This window comes from Schistocerca cancellata, chromosome 4 (assembly GCF_023864275.1).
Source record: "Schistocerca cancellata isolate TAMUIC-IGC-003103 chromosome 4, iqSchCanc2.1, whole genome shotgun sequence".
Classification (NCBI taxonomy): domain Eukaryota; kingdom Metazoa; phylum Arthropoda; class Insecta; order Orthoptera; family Acrididae; genus Schistocerca; species Schistocerca cancellata.
Window position 1 is genome coordinate 825,788,898 of NC_064629.1, and position 23,517 is coordinate 825,812,414.

At 36.8% G+C, this 23,517-nt stretch overlaps 1 protein-coding gene across 1 annotated transcript in view; it reads right to left on the reverse strand.

Annotated features, from left to right (window-relative positions):
- The window catches only part of LOC126184864 (phosphoglucomutase), a 40,703-nt gene extending 18,252 nt beyond the window's left edge, over nt 1-22,451 (reverse strand). Inside the window, exons 1-8 of the mRNA XM_049927480.1 lie at nt 22,086-22,451; nt 20,968-21,130; nt 18,787-18,905; nt 15,821-15,977; nt 15,548-15,738; nt 15,308-15,462; nt 4,586-4,696; nt 250-390 (exon numbers count right to left, since the gene is read on the reverse strand). Coding sequence (XP_049783437.1) covers nt 250-390; nt 4,586-4,696; nt 15,308-15,462; nt 15,548-15,738; nt 15,821-15,977; nt 18,787-18,905; nt 20,968-21,130; nt 22,086-22,328 — 1,280 coding nt within the window. The 5' untranslated portion in view covers nt 22,329-22,451. The remainder of the gene's footprint in view (nt 1-249; nt 391-4,585; nt 4,697-15,307; nt 15,463-15,547; nt 15,739-15,820; nt 15,978-18,786; nt 18,906-20,967; nt 21,131-22,085) is intronic.
- Nucleotides 22,452-23,517: the final 1,066 nt, after the last annotated feature.

Consider the following 23,517-nt stretch of genomic DNA (forward strand, 5'->3'; position numbering starts at 1 on the left):
TATCTTGCAGTTGCGCATGTATCAAAGCAGGCATCACCACAAATAGCAATGTAATTTCCTAACTTGTCTACAAATATCAAAATAATGAAGTAAACTGGCATGTCTCACTAATTAATTCTAGCAGCACAAAATTCAACTACAGCTGAAGCATTTCTGCTTTATCAAAATGAACATTGAGCCGATAGTACAAAACTAAACCAGGCCAACCGACTTACTTATTACAGCATTATTATAATAAAAGAAGTTTACCGAGTAAAATAGTTTCGTCCATATGTTGCCCAGTGATCTTTTAGAATCTCTTCTACTGATTTTTTTAAATTTGCGATAACTGAAAGCCAGGCAAGAGCTGCCCACACCCCATCCTTCTCACGGATGTGGTCTGAGCCTGTCCTGAAACAAAGCAATAATTTGCTTTATAACTTATATTCTAGCAAAAACAGTAAAAACATACACAGGTCAGAATACTTTCTTTTATCCGAAAGTACACCCAAATTTTACTCCTGCCATGCATCCCTTATCATGCTAAAATCAATCCCAAAATTTACTCATCCATTGCAACAATGAAGTCCCCTTCAAAGTAACAAGACAATTGCAGTTTTAAATCCTTATACATAATAAATACTAATGACAAAGAGGAATACATACACAATATTTTGCAAACATCTGCTGCAGATTTGGAAGTATAGTTTTTAGTGTTTTAATCCTTTCTTCTTTTGTTCCTATCGCACATCCTTTACCCAGCCAATGTTGGCTCTGGATTGGTATGGTACTTCATCTATTTTTGCAGACCACCCACTTTAACCATATATAAACTATTATTATTATGGGATCATCACTCCCAAAGGGTTTTTTTAAAGCTACAGCCAGCTCCTCCGCATTATAAAATGTGATGTGTTACAAGATGTTTGCACATTGTGTATCTGAGGAGATAGCCCAATATTCACCTACGTGGATATGGAAAAACACCTAAAACACACACCCAGACTGGCCAGCTCTCCAATCCCCATCATTAATCTGCAGAGCCGATTTGATCTGGGACTAGTGCCCCTACCCATGTCCCAAAGCGAGCACTTTAATGCAATCGGCTATCTGAGCGGGTAGTGTTTTACTGTCTTCTGTTATTATTGAGCCTTTGACATATGAGAATTGTTCCCTGCAATTTGTACCATACTGTATCTTAAAATATTTGTATTTTTGATACTTGCAGAAAGAGGATATACATTTTCTCTCCCCTCAATCTTTTTTCACTTTTCAGAGGGCAGCAGATTATCACAGTTCTTACAATGAGGAGGCAATGTCAATCTTGCCTCATTATACTGCTCTTATCGAACTTGTTGGTCTATCTCCATTACTAGATAGAGGAAGTGCACAGTCACACATTCCACACATCATATAGCAACTGTTTGTAAGGCTACGCTGAGAGCAGTAGATATGTAGCTAAAGATCTCATGACTGAAATAGCCATTCTATAATAAATACTTCAACTGCTAACTTGCAATATCAGTATCAAATGATGCACCAGTTAATAAAATGGTAAGAGAGATCTTGCCTGGACATTTGTTATAAGGAAGTGGTCAGAGTATTTTCAAAAAGGAAGTGAGAAAATTAGGGTTCAACATCACATGAACGACAAAGTCATTACACTAGGGAGCAGCGGAAGCAGTGGCTCATGAGACAAGTGTAAAAGGTCCTCCCTCCACCTTTTCTCCACACTTCCTTTCAGCACACTTCAGTTATCACAAGCCGCAAGTCTTTTGTTCCTGTTGGTTGAGCCAAATCTGGCTAACTATACCACAGACAACGCTGTCTGGCACATTTCATTACAAGGTGCTCAATTTGAAATGCTATTTAAAATCAGCAGATAGCACACTGAAATAAAGATTTTATAGGCAGAAGCATGTAATGACTTATTAACAATTTATTATGGCTCCGAAACAACACAGCATTCTCGTTGATTTCAAAGGTATATTACATCCAGATATATTGTTACTGCCCATCTGTTAAATTATGAATCTCTTTCAGTTTCAATTCTTTGACCATTAAAGCATTACTCTGCTTTGCATGTTAGTTTTAACCTACTCTGTTGTTGTGGTCTTAAGTCCAAAGACTGGTTTGATGCAGCTCTCCATGCTATTCTATCCTGTGCAAGCCTCTTCATCTCCAAGTAACTACTGCGCCCTACATCCTTCTGAATCTGCTTAGTGTATTATCTCTCTCTCTCCCTCTACTATTTTTACCATCCACACTTCCCTCCAATACTAAATTGGTCATCCCTTGATGCCTCAGAACATGTCCTATCAACCAATCCATTCTTCTAGTAAAGTTATGGCACAAATACCTCTTCTCCCCAATGCTATTCAGTATCTCCTCATTAGTTACGTGAAATACCCATCTAATCTTCAGCATTTTTCTGTAGCACCATGTTTCAAAAGCTTCTATTTTCTTCTTGTCTACACTGTTTACCATCCATGTTTCACTTTGATATGTGGCTACACTCCATACAAATATTTTCAGAAAAGACTTCTTGACACATCTATACTCGACATTAACAACTTCCTCTTTCAGAAAAGCTTTTCTTGCCATTGCCAATCTACATTTTATATCCTCTCTATTTCGACCATCAGCAGTTATTTTGCTGCCCAAATAGCAAAACTCCTGTACTACTTTAAGTGTCTCATTTCCTAATTTAATTCCCTCAGCATCACCTGATTTAATTTGACTACATTCCATTGCCCTTGTTTTGCTTTTGTTGATGTTGATCTTGTATACTCCTTTCAAGATACTGTCCACTCCGTTCAACTGCTCTTCCACGTCCTTTGCTGTCTCTGACAGAAACTTTAAGGCTTTTATTTCTTCTCCCCGAATTTTAATTCCTACTCCAAATTCTTTCTTTGTTTCCTTTACTGCTTGCTCAACATAGAGATTTAATAACACCGGGGATCCCTGTCACACTCCCTTCTCAACCACTGCCTCCTTTCATGCCCCTTGACTCATAACTGCCATCTGATTTCTGTACGAGTTGTCAATAGCCTTTCGCTCCCTGTATTTTACACACCACCTTCAGAATTTGAAAGAGAGTATTCCAAAAAACATGGTCAAAACCTTTCTCTAATGCTATAAATGTAGGTTTGCCTTTCCTCAACCTATCTTCTAAGATGAGTTATAGGGTCGGTATTGCCTATTGTGTTCCTACATTTCTACGGAATCCAAAATGATCTTCCCCGAGATTGGCCTCTACTAGTTTTTCCGTATCTTACATGCGGAGGCCACGACATCGGGATCATGGATGCACTTTCTGGCACTATTTTGATTTAGCCAGGTCTCATCATCAACATAAATAATAGGGCAACAATGCTTTTCTTTTCTGATTTTGTGCATTTTTCTCTGAACAGTTACCCTAGTTGCTACAATACAAGATCTCTCCATCAGAATGTGTCTTCCATTGTTGTATTTTTGTATTCTAATAAAAAAGATCTCAATGGCGGCACCCTGTGAAAGTAATCTTGTCATATGAAGCATCTGCTATTTTTTGTCTTGTGGGATACTCACCACAGTTATGAAAATCAATATAGTGTGATGAAAAACTGTGCCTCTGGAAACTGTCCAAGTAAGTGACACTTTTTCTGCCACTAATATCTTTCCTCAGGGATTGAAACTTTACTTCCTGAACACAGGTTTCCACTGCCTGTGCTTCCGCAAATATTCTCTGTATGGTTTACAATGGAACACTGCCCACCTTCGCTGCTGCAGCCTGTGATGCCGACAAGATTTTGTACCTTCCGACACTGTCTTCAAGGTCACAAAGAAATTCATACGTCTTGTATATGGCTCCCTTTGCTTGGCTTTGTTAATTTTCAACCCCAATCATCTTAGATAACAAATTAAAACAACAGGACTATGTGATGAAAATCTCTACTCTCTTCACAAATGTACAGCATAAGTGAATGCTGGGTAGCAACAAATTTGCAAATGCAGCAGCATGAATGAAATGCAGTACTGCCTCATGAACCCTGTTAACAATAAGAGTTCATTTGGTACTCATTGCTTCTTATGATGCTACCCACATGGCAACCATGGCAACAGCGAGTGTGTTTTGCTGCTACCTTGTATAGTGATGGAACACAAGCTCAGATTGGGGGAAGGACAGGGAAGGACATTGGCCATGCAATTTTGAGGAAACCAACACAACATTTGAGATAAATAACAGAAAACATAAATCTGGATGGCTGGTCAGGGATTTGAACTGCCGTGCTTCTGAACACGAGTTCAGTGTCTTACCACTACGTATTTTGTCACGAATGATGAGATGTAAAGTAATAACTGGCTAGCAGATAATGCAGACATCCTAAACAGTCAAGGACAAAAATGTTATAGTGACAAAGTGACATGCACAAGAACAATAATCTTTTATGTCACGGTTTCCTCTAATATGCACCTGTGCGTATTTCTTTACTGCAGTCACAGGGCTATGTACCAAACAAATTTGCCCCCCCCCCCCTCCCCCCTCTTTCCCACCCATCCACTCTGTTTTAATATTCACATCCTGTTTCTCTTTAACATGTTTCAGAATTGGACAGTAACTTACCCAAAGCTTTCTTCGCCACACAGTGACAGTTTTCCAGCATCCATTAAGTTACCAAAGTACTTCCAACCAGTGGGGACCTCATAAACATCTTTACCCAACTTCTTGCCAACTCTGTAAAGATAAACAGTACATTCAGAATTGTGAACCACAAATGAAACTTCAATAGCACACTAACAGGGAAAAAATGGACTGGCATTCAAGATCTTTGATTTCAGATTACTTCAAATGTGGCCACAGAATCATCAAGCACTGCAGATAACACATATGCTAAATAATCATTTGACAAAAAAATTGCTTAGGCATCAAATTATTGTAGTTAGTCATAAACTGAGGCGATAACAGTAATCAAATACCTCCTAATGTCATGTAGGACCTCCTTTTCCCAGGAGTAGTGCAGCAACTCAATATGACATGAACTCAGCAAGTCACTGGAAGTCCCCTACAGAAATATTGGACCATGCTGCCTCTATAGGCATCCGTAATCATGAAAGCTTCAAACTGTCCAGAATGTTCTTCAAACTAGTCGTAAACAACTGTGGCCCAGTGACATGGCACATTGTCATACAAAAATATTCAAATATTCTATTGTTGTTTGGGAACATGAAATCCACAAATGGCTGCAAATGGCCTTCACGTAGCCGGACATAACAATTTCCAGTCAATGATTGGTTCAGATGGACCAGAGGATCAAGTCCATTACATGCAAACACAGCCCACACTATTATGGAGCCACCACCAGCTTGCACAATACCTTGCTGACAACTTGTGTCCATGGCGTCATGGAGTCTGTGGCACACTCTGACCTTACCATCTTCTCTTACAAACTGAAATTTGGACTCATCTGACCAGACTATAGTTTTCCAGTCTCTAGGGTCCAACCAGCATGGTCATGAGCACAAGAGAGTCACTGCAGGCAATGTCTTATTGTTAGCAAAGGCATTCATGTTAGTTGTCTGATGCCATAGCCCAAATTTCACTGCACTGTCCTAATGGATACGTTCATTGTACATCCCACACTGATTTCTGCAGTTACTTCACACAGTGCTGCTTGTCTGTTAGCTCTGAGAACTCTACATAAACACCACTGCTCTCTGTCATTAAGTGAAGACTGTCAGCCACTGCGTTGACTTTGGTGACAGGTAATGCCTGAAATTAGGTATTCTTGGCACACCCTTGACACTACAGATCTTGGAATAATGAATTCCCTAGTGATTTCTAAAATGTAATGTTCCATATTTCTAGCTCCAACTACAATTTTGCATTAAAAGTCTTAATTCCCGTTGTGCAGCCATACACTTTGGAAACTTTTTCACATGAGTCACTTGAGTACAAATGACAGCTCTGCCAATGTACTGCCCTTTTATACCTTGTGTACACGATACTATCATCATCTGTATACATGCATATCACTATCGCCAGACTTTTGTCACCTCAGTGTAATTCAAAATACATTTGTCTTCTAGGGTAGAATTTTATTAGTTATCCCACATAGAAGAATCTAGTCACTGTAATTTGTCATCTTTCAACAGCAAACTTGGATACAGATTAGTCTCCACAGTACTGAGGCAGTGTTGCTACATATGAAGGTTCCAGATGCATCCAACATGGGTGTTACTTTCAAGCGTGCTGTTACTGTAGATATGCATGTGCTACATGTGCAAAATGTGAATATAAGAGTAATGATAGTGAATAAAACTGCAAAGGAAATTAATCAAACAAACTGAAATCAGTGTGCAATGTGTATTTAGAAAAAACAGGATTAAAATTTATTTTTTTAAATAAAAAATGGAATCCTGAATCAATAGACAGGATGAGAAGGAAAAACTACAAAAAAATATCTACTAGGACTCTCAGTGTTTTGATATCCATTGAGTAAAATATACCTAGTTTATACCTTCACTTTTACTGCTTTTCAAAGTCATGTGGTATAAAATACCACAAAACAGATTAGTTTTATTCTGCTGATAAATGTGTCATTGTGACAGTAATCCTGCTCAGTACACGAACAACTGTTGAATTCAACAATGTTATTAAGTACCATTATCTGTCCAGTGAAAAAGATCTAGAACTCCCTATAGTTGAAATATCAAGACAAAACACAATTATTTGTGTGCACAGGTCACCAGATGGAGACAAAAAAGTATTTCACAACCACATGGAGGAACTTTTGGAAGAAATTCTCTCTCCCAATAAAAATATAATTGTATGTTGCGACTTCAATATTAATTTCTCAAAATCCAATAAATTCAAAGATGATTATTTAAAAAAAACAACAACCTCTGCAGACCACATTTTGTTAAATACACTCAAATCTGCCTATAACATACAAGTGGTAAACACAGGTTTTCCTGATCACTAAGCTCAAATTCTTACAATGAATGCTGCAGGAAACTCAAAAACTCAATAGAATAAGATGCACTGTTAGCAGTTTTCAATACAGAAAATGTGGGATATTTTTGTTTTCCCCTGAAGAGTAAAAACTGGAATGATGAACGAGGGCTGTTCGAACAGTAAAGTGACTTTTCAAATTGCACGCACAACGTACATTTGAATATCGATTTATTTTTTATTTTTTTGTTATGTTGGTACACATGTCCCAAACATATGTTCACAGTTTCAAGTGTACAGCATACTATGTTCGTTTTTTACAGATCGAAAAGCTGAATGTGTTTTAATGTGATCGGCAATTTTCAATTATTATAAAAAATGGAGCAAAGAATATGCATCAAATTTTGTGTGAAAAATGAAATCAAGTGCTCTAAAACACTTGAAACATTGACAGTGGCATATGGTGAGTCTGTTCTAAGTTTAAAAAAAAATGTTTACAAGTGCGACATGCTCTTTCAAGATGGCCAAGAAGATGCCAATGACGAACCTCGCTCTGGATGCACTGCACATCAACAACAGATGATAACATCGAAGCTGTGAAGAAAATTGGTTTGGAAAATCATTGAATTACCATAAGAGAAGTAGTTGAGGATGTTGGCATATTGGTCAGCTCGTGTTGTGCAATTTTTCCAGATGTTTTGGGCGTCAGATGTGTGTCAGCGAAGTTTGTTCCAGAACTTCTCGATTTTGATCACAAGAACCATCGCATAAGCATAACTCAGCAGCTATTGAATGACGTCAATGATGATCCTGATTTGCTCAAGAGGGTCATAACTGGTTCGAAACACGGGTTTACAGTTATAACGTCAAAATCAAAGCCCAATCGTCCCAATGGAAGCATCCTGGAGAGGCAAGACCGAAAAAAGCACACCAAGTTTGATCAAATGTCAAAGATTTACTCACTGTTTTTTCCCCAATTACCGTGGCATAGTGTATCATGAATTTTGCCTCAAGGTCATACGGTCAATAAGGAGTATTAACTTGATGTGTGCCGTTTGTGAGAAGCAATATGCAAAAAATGTCCGGAATCATGGAAAAAAAATTCACGGCTTTTGCACCGTGACAATGCACCTGTTCATTCATCGTTGCTTGTGAGGGAGTTTTTGGCCAAAGGCAACATGACAATCGTGCCTCACCCATCATATTCACCAGATTTGGCTCTCTGCTTCCTGTTACCAAAACTGAAGAGACGTATGAAAGGACAAATATTTTCAATGATTGAGGAAATAAAAACTGTATCACTGGAAGTACTCAATGCTGTACCAAAAAGTGCTTATGAGAAGTGTTTTGAGGATTGAAAGAAGCGTTGGCACAAGTGTATTGTATCTGAGGGGATTACTTTGAAGGGGACAACATGAACATTGATGAATAAATAAATATTTCTCCATAAAAATATAGTTGCCTTATTTTTTGAATACACCTCGCATACAACTGTCATGATACCAATGAAAAATATGGTAAGTTTATGGCCATATTTAAGCCATTTTTTTAAAAAATAGCTTTGCCCAGGAAAACAACAATTAACTCTGTTCAAAAAACAAACAAGTTGATTACGAAAGGGATAAGAATATCACATCAAAATAAGAGGAGACTGTATGAGTACTCCAAGAAAAATACTAGTCCTGATATTGCTACCTATTTCAAAAGATAGAAACAAATACTAACACAATTTACTTCAAAAGCAACAAAAACTACAAAATGATAAAATAATGTGTAATCCCAAGAATAAAACTACAGCAACTTGGCAAATTATAAGAAGAGAAACAGCTGCAAGGTCAGTTAATCATAGTAATTTACAGCTGATTATGAGTAACAAAAAGCTAACTGATCCCAAACATGTGGCTACCACATTCAACCATTATTTCTCAAACAAAGCACAGCAGCTGATAAATACACATCATGACAAACAGCAAGACAGTGGACAGTAAATTCAGATCAAAAAATTCGAGCAAATACATTATTATGTATCCAGAGACACCAGAGGAATTGATAAATTAATTAAAGAATTGTATAATAAATATTCTGTGGGTGCTGATGAGATATCAGTTGCTATCACCAAAGGTAGTGCAACATTTATTGTAGAGTCACTAGCAGACATAGTGAATACATCATTTGAGAGTGGTGGATTTGCAAATAGTCTCAAAACTGCAAAAGTAACACCTCTGCATAAGCAGAGTAAAAAATATGAAATTTCCAATTATAGGCCAATTTCAGTTTTGTCAGTCTTCAACAAAATTAGGGAAAAAAGTTCCTTAGAAGATAAATCTTCTTAAATAAAGAAATGTTGATAAATGACCCACAACATGTGTTCAGAAATGGAAATTCAACCCAGTCAGCAAACTGACATTTTAAATGAAATATTAAAAGCAGTAGATGATAACATGTATATGGAATATATCTTGATCTCAGTAAAGCCTTTGATGCTACTGATCATGAAATTCTCTTGTGTAAGTTAATTTATGGAATTAAATGCCACTCTGAAAGATGGATACAATCCTACCTCAATAATCAACGAAAAATTACAGAAGTAAAATAAAAAGAGAATGAAACATAAAAAAAATTTCTTGTTTTTGCGGGAAAAAATAAAGTCTGAAGTCCCCAAGGGTCAGTGCTAAGACCTGTCCTATTTCTGCTTTATATCAATGACTTGGTTGATATGATGGAACCATAGTACTCCTTACAGACAATGCAAATATTTTAATTAAATCACACAGTGAGGAAAATCTGCAAGAAACTGCAACATCGGTTATGAAAAGCATAGCACAGTGATTCAAGACCAATAGGCTCATCGTAAACTTTGAAAAAATGTGGTAGATGACTTTCAGACCACGTAAAATTTCAATCCTGCAAACCTTTTTTTCATCACTAAAGGAAAAAACGTCTCAAATGTCAGTCATACAAAATGTTTAGGCATGCATATTCAGTAGGATTTGAAGTGGGAGATGCATCTTACCAATCTAAATAAAAAGCTGAATACACTAATGTATGCTCTTAGGATCCTCATTCAAAATATAAAATGCTCATCAGTGGTGACACTATACTATGGTAGAATGCACTGATCATCCAGAACATTACAACCACTGACCTACAATCGATATAAAACTGTCCAGACGATAGCTGCATCACCTGGTGAGGAATGACTGCTACTCAGACACATGCACGGTGCACGCAATATCAGTGAGCATACTGCCCATGTATAGAATGGGGAAGGCATGCGATCTGAGATCAACCAAGGGCAGATTGTGATGGCCCATAGGCTTGGCACGAGCATTTCATAAACTGCACAACTTGACTACTTATCTGATGTTCAAGGAGTGCTGTGGTGTCTTCAACATGTGGTGAAACCAAGGTGGAACCCGCCAAGACGCTATGGCATTGGACAGCCACTCCTCATTACAGATGTCAAACTTCTTTTCTGATTGCATTCTAGTCACTGTGTCTAAAGTCTAACAATTTCTCATTGACTATGATTCCCTATGTTCTCAACAAAGAATTCGATACACGGCATGTCCAAAGTAAGTCACTTGTTTATGGCTCATTAGTTACAGTTTTTACATAAGTTCAGGTGCCGCTGCTCCTATAGTCATTATTATTTAATCACTCAATAATAAAGTTATCAGTAACATTATTATTAACATAATTAGAGATGAAGATCTAAAATTAGTACATAAGTAATATGTAAACCTGATAAGGATCTCATTTGCCTTTTCTCAAGCACACCCTTCACATTTGTTAAATTGGTAATATAGTTGCCATAGAAATATAATAAGGGTAACAGAAAGAAACTAAAATAATAAATCTGGATTGTCTCACTAGCTCCTCCTTACTTAATAGAGGGCATGGCATAAATTCTTCCTAAAAATGAGATTAGACAAAGCAACCTCCCCCCCCCCCATTCTCTCTCTCTCTCTCTCTCTCTCTCTCTCTCTCTCTCTCTCTCACACACACACACACACACACACACACACACACACACACACACACACACACACCTATATCTATACTCCAGAAGCCATCTTAAAATGTGTGTTGAAGAATACTTTTGGTACCACTATCATTTACCCACTTCTACACTGCCTCACAAAAAATGTGAAGCACCAAAAACGCATGGTCAGATGTCAGTGTAACTTCATACATGTACGCACCATTGGTGGGTATGTAACTTATTATAGTTGCTACTCTCTGTGACAGGTAGAATGGTCACCAGAGTGCATTAGTGTTGTTACCAGGCTTGGTAGGGTATATATGGGACGTGAACAGCATCACTGAGTGATCAATGTGAAGGACATGGAGAGGCCACACACTCATATGTGGCAGTGTTATTAGAACCTTACAGTGTTTCAAAGGGGTCTCATTGTGGACTATTAACCCTTTGGCTGGTACAGACATACTTGCAACAAGCTGAGCTGAATGCTGTGTTGTTATCACCCAATCTACCTGTGCTAAGTAGCATGTAGCTGGGCTTCTTGCCTGACTGACGCTATCCTGTCTTGGCCTGTACTGAATATTTCTGGAGTGCTATCTGCAATGTCTCCTGTCACTAAGATTTGTCACCACCAAGAGGAATATAATTGTGGATGTAAAAATTAGTTTCTGACTTTGAGGGCTGTCAGCAATTTAACTGTTATTAAAAAACCACAGATTTAAAACCTGCTTTTTTCTCCAATGGTTTCTTATGCCATTTTGATAGCCCATTCTGACTGTTATGTGTCACTTTCAATATAAATCCGTAGTTCTGTGTTCCTTCATAACTATACATCAATAATACCTTCTGTACTGCATGTGCTATTTGCTCCAATAAACAAAGAAATGAACACATTTGGTTTTAGTTACGCTGATATTTTTGAATCATATGCTGATGGTTACTTTCTGTACATGTGCAGATTTTACTATTTTGTTACATCTGAGGGATGAAAGCCATCAATGACACAGTTCTCTTTTGTGGCGTTTTGTGGTTAAGATCATCCTGTCACTTCGCATGGCGAACAAAATACACTAACCATCTGTGACATCATTCTCATGTATTGGCATTCATTCTAAACTACATTAAAAACTTTTATTGTATCATGAGATTATTTAATAGTCTCATGGAAAATTTTTCACTAGATTAACTGAGTTCTTAATCACTGGAGGAGGACACATTGCAAGTCTGTAATAAGTACAATATGTAAACAGTGCATCTATGGAACAGCTCTCATCCTGTTACGAAATTTGGCAATGCATTTCTTAAATTTCTGGTAACTTCTTGTCTATTGGAAATGGATAGCATACTTCTCTGTCATGCAGTTAGTAATATTTCATAACTTTAATGTAGGTTTCAGACTCAGGCTTACATAATCCACAATGTTCGCCCTTTCTTGTGTGTTTTCTGGCACCACCCTTCGTCCATTGACTGCCACAAAGGACATGGTGCGTATGAGCCTGGACTGATTATGGAAACATATGAAAACAGTGTTTTGTGTACAGCTATGCAAGAAAATTTTCAAGGCACTGGAAATCAAGGTGTATGAATATTTTTTGTTGGTATATGAATAGGGCAATATCTGTAATAAATGATCATTTATTATTTTTGTGTGTCTGAAGCGATGTGTGCTGCATTTTTAATTTCATGCACTTCACAAAAGAAATAGACATCACAGCACTTCAAACTTACAGTCTGTGTAATTGTCAGCACACAGTATCTTACATGAAGAATGACAGAATCTTGGATCACAGTCTAACTGACAGTCAAGCCCTGAAGGCAAATCATCAAATGTACAATATGCAGTTGAAACTTATTTTCTTTTTTCCAAGGAAATGTATCATGTAAACCGTGACATCTACAACTATTTTGACACTGACTAATTCATCCTCACTGCTGCTCATCAGTAGCTCCATGATCTGTTCCTCAGTGAAATAGTCAACAAGAAAACACTGTAATACCAATCCTGATGAATAATAACAACAACCAAAGTCTGGTGTGTGCTTAAATGCATCAACAGCACATAGGTCCCAGAGCTGTGACATGACTATACCTGTCACTAGCGCTCGGAGGGTGGCAACGTCAATAGTGCTCAAGGAAAACCCGGAGGCCATGCTTAAACTTATCAACAGTACCCTGGGGAGCACAGGTGCCTGTCAAGTTAACTCATCAATGGAAAGCAAAGGATTTTAACCATTAATGCAAGGATGTTGACCTGCAGCAAAATTCCACTGTTTGCTGTCAACTTCTTTGGATGTTTTCTTCAGGTAGTATTATATGTGTGATGAGATGATGCTCACAGGGAGTAAACTATTTTGGCCATAGTCTATCCATCTTGGATGAATTTATAATAAACGAGTGCTGCCCAACAAAACAGTAGCTGCACTTTTCTTTTGCTTTTGACAATGCAAAATCCCACATCTTTTGACAAATTATTATGTTCTATTTAACAAATCCTTTGTCTCACTTTAGAGCTGTAGAGGACTGTCAGGTTTCATCATAGTTTTCATAAAGTTCATATCTATGTCTGCTACTGCAAAGGGATTGTTTGCCATTTAAGTTTTTTGTTCAGTAAACTACATTGTTGGAAACCTGTGTTAAATAAATCTGATGCATTTTCAAAATATTATCCTGAATGCTTTGAACACTCCCATGTGATACACATAAGTGAGATGCAACCTCAATGAATCTTTTATCATCTGTCTGCCTGGATGATTTTATGACTAGAGTCAATATTTCGGTCACAGATAAAGTAGAAAGATGGCTGTACAGCTACAATCTTTGTGCCAGTGTAACATTTGAGGAATTTTTATTAATTAATTTCTGTAGGCTCCTTTCAATATCCTCCGTATAGTGGTTTCTGTAGCAGTATACTGAATATGATGATCTCATACTGTTTAGTAAAAGACATTCCAAAATACGATGATGCAAAAATGCTATGCTATGGCACTGATTACTGGGTTGCTTTCATCTGCACAGTACTCAAAATCACCGCTGCAATCCAAGAGTTACTGATTTGAAGAGTATGAAATCCCAGTTGGTGATCATCCTATCACAATTTGTACACTAAGTTTCATGAACTTTTTGATTTTTACTATATATGCTCTGTGGGTGTCCCCATCACAACATATCAGTACAAAATACATTTTCAAGTGTTCAGTTGTGCTACAGATTCTATTTATGACAATATTTCAAAGACTGCCACAGTAATAATCTTCTGGTGCTCAAAATGATTATTTTGATGTGCTCACTGTCTGGGCTCCAACCAGACTCATGGTTTGTCATTTCTGGTGGGTTAATACGTAGTTGAAATCACATTTTTAAAAAATTTATACAAATTTCTTACATTAATGTGAAAATTATTATATATTTTATTCAAGATCCAAAAATAAGAGTTAGTTTTATATTTCTGAGCTCTTAGTAAGCAAAGTACAAAAGTGACAGTCAAGTGCAGTCTAGTTTTATCACTCTGTATTAAAAAATGAAGAAAACAAAAATTGTTCTGTTATAGTCCCATATGAGCTCTATTCCAACTTTATATACTTCCACAGTCCAGTATTAACACAAATTGGACTTAATATAGTACAATGGAAACCTACAGCAAGAAGAACTGAACTTTAATTAGAAACCAAAGGTATCTCAAGGCCGTGTTATTTCTCACAGGAGTAAGACATCATTGGCAGTATAATTAAAATTATTTCACCGAACTATTATACTGGCAGAAAAAGTGACTTCAACAGGAAAATAGACCAATTATAATATTCTTCATCAAATCCCTGAAATCCCTACAGTATCAGCCACTTCAAACAACAGCTGTCAGTGTTGAGAAAATCTATTCTGTGGATGTGATTACCTTCCACTTTCCCTAGGGGCAGATGCTTACAAAAACAACTGTAGCAGCAAACAAGTGAACAAAAGCATAAGGTTCTTCCTGCACTCTGAACTGAATATCCTCATACACATCTTATCCTCACTAAAGTACAGTATGGAAACTACACAATAACCACACATTGTACAAAATTTTCTATTTGCAAGGTATTGTTTGTAATAACAGAACTAATCTCCTGTCAAATAAGTCAGAAAGAACACTGTTCCTTCTCATAGCTCTCAGTATCAAGGTTGAAAACAAAATTGCTAATATTGTTTATTTTTATGGTCTACTTTTTTTAAGATATCTAACACCGATTCTCACTGTACACCTTTAACAGTCTACATGAATGTGAACTGTAGTAAAAAATAGCAATAAAAACTGTAATAAATAATAGCAACAAAGACATTATCCTGGAAATCTAAAACTGCACAGTTATGACATGAGACTTCACATTATGCTATGAACAGAAATTTGTGCAGTATAAACATAGCTTAGTGATTACCTGTCAACTGCTGCTCCAGTTGGCATACTTCTTGCAAATCCCTTCACACCAGTGCGCTTGAAATAAGGTATACATTCTAAGTTGGCAGCTAATACAGCAAGGGAGTCTGAAGGTGTAACAAAACATGCTTTTTTCCCAAGAATCATGTTACGGTCCTAAAAAAATTATAAGTCACAGTTACTGGTAAAGTACATGTTGATATATACACTCAAAATTTCAGGATAGCTATATGGTACTTACCCCATCACCATCAAATGCAGCTCCAAAATCATATTCTCCTGCTTTCATAGCATTCACCAAATCAGCAGCATAAGTAAGATTAGGATCAGGATGATGCCCACCAAAATCTTCTAAGGGAACTGCATTCACTACACTATCTGCAGGTGCTCCAAGTTCTTTTACAAATATCTGCCTAGCATATGGTCCAGTAACTAGAAAAAAATCATAAGAAAATAAGCTTACCACAAACTCTTTCCACATAAAGGTACAGAACAGAGAACTTAATCACCATACCTCCATGTAAACAGTTGATGAGAATGCTGAAGGGCTTCCCAGTACTGTCACCTTTAATCAGTGCTCTCAAGGCAGAGAAATCAAAAATTTCTTTCATATAGGTAACATAATGCTCAACAGAATCTATCACTTCAACTTCAAACTTTTGGTTGTCAACCTGTGAAAAATATAAGTAAACATTACTAACAAAGAGGTACAAAACAATAGTCCAAAATGTTAAACTCCCAAAAATCAGCATATTGTCGATTAATATTGTTCTATGACCTTGTGACACTGGTACAGTGAATTTGCAAATAAAAATAAACAAACAATTTTCCTGTCGAATAATATAGCTCCTCCAATCATTCAGATACAAAACATTCTGGGACACTATCTGACAAATACAGGTAATCCCCAGTACTCATTAAGACATTCTGCAAAACACTTTTTTCCATGTGTATGCACCATTCCTTTTACATTTTTGGTGCTAGTATTTGTCTGTTCTTATATTGTATGTACTTTTTCAGTTCTTCATCCTTAATACATCTGACATCCTTTGTAAACAATTTTATGTATACAGGGTGAATTAGCTAAAACTTGCACTGTGGATATTGCAAAATGGAAAGTGCTATTCATGTGCAGTTTTCACAGAAAGGATTGATAGTCAGGGGCCTGTACTGTTATCCAGTAAACAGAGTGCAATAACACTTATAAAGTGTATTTTTTGTGCAAGCAAACGCTTTTTAAATGGAACAATGCCTACTGACATTAACAAACTAAATGTAGGGTAAATTAGAATGTCAGTGGCGTTTGATGCAGAAGTCTAGAGAAAGTTGTTTATGAGGCATTGTATTGTGTAAAGTTTCCACACTGACACTTGTACAATACCTGTGGTGGCACACACTGAAAGTCAATACTAGTGCATACACTAGCTACGTGAATTTTGACCACTAACAAGACAACTGGTTGTATTCAAAATGAACACTGGCAGCGGCAATACAAATTTCCAGTCTGATACGAAATGACTGCTGCACACGTGCTAGCATTTTAGTTGAGACGTCTGAGCAGGTTCTGGTAGTACATCAGTTTTCAGATTTCCCACAGAAAAACATATGGGAATTCTAAGTCTGTCATCTCTCTACTTATATTACACTGTGGCATTTGTTGCTGACAATACTGACATACTCAGGATGGAAAATGAATGCATTTTGATAACAACTTCCTTAAGCATTGTACAGAAGACTGTGCATTATTCAGCAGAACTGACAAAACTGAATAATAAACCCCAGATCTTTAAATCTATCTTGAAAGGTTTCCTTGTGGCATGGGTTTTTTTGTTGTACAAGGGTTCCCCACAGTAGTTGGAAACATTTCTCTGTAATTTATTAATATACTTCCTCTCATTCTTCCATGTTTTTTTAATTCTTTAGTTTCTCTCTTTTATTAATTTTATAATTAGCATTCTTAAAGAATGTACTGACTCATTCCATGATTAAGTAACATTGGCTCACATGGCCGCACTGAACCCGACAAATAAATAAATAAATAAATAAACAAAAGTGTCAAAAATGCTAATCCATCTTCATTGTCAGATACTACACGAGAGGCAATAGCACATAACCAACAGGTTTACAGTTAAAATTTCAGAGGCATATGTTCCAAGAGGAGACAAGGCACATATTACCTCCCCACACATCTCTCAAAATGATGGTACTATCCGAGTACTGTGATCTAATTTTGAGGGTAGCTGACGGTAGTTCTTCCTGCATACCATTAATGAATGGAAATGCTAGAAAGAAGAAATGATAGTAGTATACACAGTACCATCCCCCCCCCCCTTCCCCACACACACAAAAACAATAATGTGGTTCATAGCATAGGGTCTAGTTAATGCAGACCAGACTACTAAATAAACTGCATTGGCTATACAGTCAATGTCTGCCTACAACAAAGCTGCAAATGGCAAGAAAGACAGCAAAATCTGTTTAGACAAGGAAGAAGTTTCTTTGTAACTAACTGATAACTTAAGTTTTAATTACTAGAGTAAACAACATGATGATAAAGTACTATCTGTGAATTTATCGTAAATATGGAAGTGTCATCTACTGTATATCACATATGATAAAATAAACATTACTATGCTGATGATATTTCTTTTAAAACATCATCTAGTTCGATAATTTTGATGTTTTGAAGCATGATGGACAAAATTTATTAATCCATCATGCTACTGGTAATCCCATCTTTTCTTAGAGATAAATACTATAATTTTTATTAACAATAGAAATGGCAGTCCACAGAACTTCCACTCTGCCCACTGAAAATAAGAGTATTGCTTACTTTAGAAGGACAAACTAGAATGCTACGAATAAAAAAAAACACTTCTGTGCTAATAAAACATTGTACTACCATGACAGTATAAAGTTTCTAATGGCTGAGGTGCATAACACTTTTACTAATAGTTTTTTAAAAAATTATCATATTTTTAACAGAAACATTACTTAGCTGTGTGTGCATTTATGCAAAACGGCATACAACAACTTAAATCACAGCAAAACCAATGAAACATTCTTTTTGTGCTAATTTCACACAAAAACTATGCATTTTCAGTGTTTTTGATTTTCAAGTACAGCTCAGTGAACAAGGAAACTTCTTCATGAAATACAATACAGTTAAAATGTTGTAACTAATCAAATTCTGGCACAGTGCAAATTATCTGGAGTTTGGAAATAGATGATTAGCTACACCAGTGTTTTGATGGCCAAATTTTATTTCAGTGAAATGTGAATGAAAGAACACAGTATAGTAAAAAACTTTTAAAATTATGTATAACCATGGCATGAACAATTACAAAGGCAATTATACTGTTCATAAATTTAGACTTCTGGGGTGAGTGGTAACTTCAACACTTGTGATAATTTTATATAAATGTGTTACTAATTGCCATGCAATGAAAAATCATGCACAGAAGTAAAGTAATAACTTACTGTGAAAGCCTGACTTCCACATTTTGAAATGTCAACCTTCAAGTTTGGGACAATACTGTATGAGCTTAAAGTTTTTGAAAGCTCAAAAATTGCATTTGTTACACCATCTGGTGCTGGCCCTGTAGACATAAGGAAATATGTGAATGAAACATTACTAAAAAATCTACTTTTCAGCTAGTTAAATAATTTGGATGAACAAGATCATAATATATGGAAAAAAACAGGGGTGTTGTACACCAAGTTCTAACTATAAGCAAAATCACATGTCAGTCACATACCCAAGACTAGACAAAAAACACATTCATGCACATACAAAACAGCAAAAATTTTGTACATATAACACAACATAAAGCTCTCATTTATGGTCTATGTCTTGGACTGTTGATCATTCAAGAGATACTACTTGATAAATATTACTAACTATAATCACTCATTTTTAAGGATATGGACAGAGGCAAAAAATGAAAACTGGAACCACCGAAAGATGGTAGACTTTTTTCTTGTTACACAAGCCATAACATTATCCCCTCACAAACACACAACATTCAAAGGCAATTTCTGAATCAAAAGCTATGCATAATCTTTCCCAAACTGTATTTGACATTGCTCTTACCCACTTTGTACAACTGAGCAGAAATGCTAATCATTTGCATATCTAAACACACACTGGAACACTTCTAAGCCAATTACATGCTTGCTGCATGCCACCTTCATGGTGCTGCAATTTTAATGGCCAACAGTGTACATAACTGCAATGGAGAAGTCTAGAGTATCACTTTCTTCAGTTAAAAAATAATATAACTGGCAGATATTAGAGATGAAATATGGTAACTTTGAGGACCAGCTGACTTACATGCAAGTATGTGTGTTTCAAAACCATATAAATAAATAAAAATGTAATAAATGCAAGGTACATGACACTTTATGGGAAAATAAATTTGAAATTAAGTTTTATGTTAAACTTACTGGGAATTTCACCAGATGCTGAAACCATGCTGACCCTCAATTTTATGACAACAGTGTATTAGACAATTCCTACTCATAATCTTGATTTTGGTGTCACACAGAGTAATGCAGTTGTTAACATTCAGTGTGTGCAATTGTTAACATTCAGTTCATATTTTATAAACTTCTGTTTACAAGTACACTAACTTAAATCACAATGTAAAACAAGAAAAGTTGTATAAGGTAATAGAAAAACTGAAATTAATGTTTTTAGTGTTTCGGGAGGAAAGAGTCACGAGTAATTCTTATCATGGAAGCAAGTAGTTTTCAAAATCACTGATATGGAAACAGTCTCCGCCAGTCCATTTTTATAAAGATGGTTGCACGACCTCAGCTGTTCAATATAAAATGTAGAATTAAAACACCTTCAGCTGTCTAAATTTCCAGCTGCTGCTTTATTTTTATTTTGACTGGACCAGAGATGGGATTCTTCCTACCTGTAAGTGAGGGGCTTGAAGGTGGCATAATGTCACGCTGAAATTGGTTGTTCAAATAAAATAACCACCAGAAATTTAGATAGCTAAAGGTGTTTTGGTTCGGCATCTGACATATGTTTCAAATGGAGAGTTGTTTTATGTATATTTAAAGTCCAGAGCCAATTTGCCACAAGGTAACTGACAAATAGTGCCCCATGACATACGGTTTTCTTTTTTTTTCCCAATTAAAAAAATGGAAAAACAAGGTAATTTGTTACTCTGACTGCAAGGATACCCTGCCTGAAGTGTGCTTCATCTATGTAATGAAGAGGTTTTAGGGCAAAAATATGTCTATTTCCTCATTCTGTGCATGACCTCTATGATTCTCTTTGCTGGAATAGCTGGGGAACACACAGGTAAACAACAGAACAACATGTGCCATGAATGACACAAACACAAAGACGGGAAAAAATTTATAACAATTGATTAACAAACCCTATAAAATGTGTGTATAACACAAGTATATCAAGGCAGTGTGTGTGATCTGTCAGACTGGGCAAATGTGGGTACTGAATGGATACTCAGCCAGACAGTAAAGATGTCAGTGGTTCTTCAAGTCATGGGGCAAAATCACAGTGGATCTGAAGGCAATATATTTACATAAAATCTTTTGGTAGAAAGCACTATGTTTGGCCTCTTAGATACACACAACTCAGACTGCCCATAGTCTGTCAACAACAACCATAAACTACATTCTTACCTCCATTTGATACGTTGAACTTTATTCCAAAATCCTTATCTGGTCCACCAGGGTTGTGACTGGCAGTGAGAATAATGGCCCCTGTTGCTTTGTGTGTCCTAATGAGAGCAGAAACTGCTGGTGTGGATAAAATACCATTTTGTCCAACAAAGAGCTTTGAAACCTAAAACAAAATTGATCAACATTGTGTCAATAAAATCGTTTAAAAACCTGAATCTTATTAAACATTAGTAATGCAATATAAACACCTTGATTTCTGCAGATCAATGAGCATATCAATAAATACGGAAACATACCAGCAATCTCAGCCATGTAAAATTTTTTACTCATTTATATGACAGTAAATTGATGTGAACTTGTGCTGACTGCTGGTACATTAGTTCTGGTGGACATGCTTTGACAGTAAATTGTTATTCTTGTCAAGGCATCAACAGTTACTCTGCCCAAGTTCAATACCTTTCAGAATTAACCATCAATGATTATAACTGTATTTAGAATACCAGATGTCAGCACTGCTTTTGTGCATCCCCCAATACTGTCATGGGTCATGGTTACAACATAGTTCACTAGCATTTTCTTTATGAAATTATGCAGTATTTCGTTACAATGTATTTGGAATGACCTGATGATCAGAGCAGCATGTGAAATTCTGAACACAAATGAAGTTCCCACCACTGATTACAATGTACCTCTCATGAATTTCGTACTTTTGTTCTGGTCCATTACGCCTAAATGTCTGCAGTAATATTACTGCAGAACGCTTATAATTTTAACTTTAATAATCAAATTTCAGTAATCTGATTTCAATAGATTACATTGTTGGTTCTCACCCATCCTAGACACACAACAGAAACAGCATTCAAACAGGAGGGAAAAAAATGTGACGCTGTCACGTTATTAGAACGTATAAAATGTTGGCTACTGAAATAACAAATCGAAAACATAGCTCAATACATAACATATACGCTCACTGACAGTAGACTTTCTCGCCTAAATACCACTCATCTGCGAATTCCATGGTCGAGCATAATTCTTAATTACAGTAATGTCATTGTGAGCATGCAGTAAACATGACATACCACATGTATCACCGGTGCACTGTTTAATCTGCTACGCACCTTATTTGCTGCACAGATTTTGATGATCTTGTCAACAGCTTCTTTACAATAATACCTCCCATCTCCTCCAACGATTAACGTGGAACCTTGTAGTTTGTCGCCCAGGGAATTAAGAATACTCTGCACAAAATTTTCTGTATAATTTGGTTGCTGAAAAACTTTGACAGCTTTACGTAAACCACTTGTTCCCGGCTTCTGGTCGCCGAAAGCATTTGTTTTCACATTTTCCACATTTAACGACATCTCTGACCGCTAACCACCTTCACACTTTCACACTTACCGGGGCTCCCTCAAGTGCCTATATATACGCTCTCTCACACATACTTATAGCAGACACACACACAGTTTCTTATCTCATTGCGAAGGGCGTTTGAAGGTGATTTACCAGAGTTTGCACTAGAGGACGCGGACTGGTTCTTAATGCGAGTCTCTTCACGTTCAAAATTGCACGAATATCACAAAAAGTTGCGCCATGAAATCTTAGCAGAAATTCCGGTGCGGTATAATGTCAAGTCAGTTTGAACAACGCTTGGAGTCGTACTCTCGTGAATTCATACATCAAGGAGATATTGCTCTCACCAACGGGTGTACCAGAATAATGTGTGGTTATATTCTGAATTCTTTTTTTGTGTAAACAGCACGTTGATAAAGAAACTTGAAACTCACAACCTTGTGAAAATCTGACGAGCTTTCGAATTCAGCGGCATGCGCGTCAGAGTCGCTGACTATTATCTCAAGCAGCTTCCCAGTATCATGAAAGTGGGTGACATCCCTTTAACTTTACTTCCGCAGAAAAATTCCAAGTGAACAATGGGAACGGAATCCGACATTTTCACATCAGTAGCCAACAACCCACGGAGTGAAGCAGGTCCGCAGCTCGCGGTCGTGCGGTAGCGTTCCCGCGCCCTGGTTCGATCCCCGGTGGGGTTAGGGATTTTCTCTGCCTCGTGATGACAGGGTGTTGTGTGCTGTCCTTCGGTTAGTTAGGTTTAAGTAGTTGTAAGTTCTAGGGGACTGATGACCATCGATGTTAAGTCCCATAGTGCTCAGAGCTATTTGAACCACTTTTTTTTTTTTTTTTTTTTTGAGAGAAGCAGACAAAAATTGAAAAGAAAAATATATTAGGCTTGTTCCGCAATACCCGGTATCTAAAATTACCTAACGGACTTTTTATAGGTGTTTTATGCGATTAACGGTTTTGTTGTCCCTCTCTCACATACTGGGGTTGGACATAAAATATTGAACCACTGTGAGAAACGCATGAATGAGCATAGCCTAAATTCAGATGGTAGCCAAGCGTGCAGGTGGCGTTGTCATAATTTACTACGAATGGCACCTGTGCAATGTTCTCGAAACGTTGCAAGTGTCAGTCGTGGCCATATCACGCACTGTATCTAAGATTTATACTGTATGCAGAGAAAGTGGAAAAACA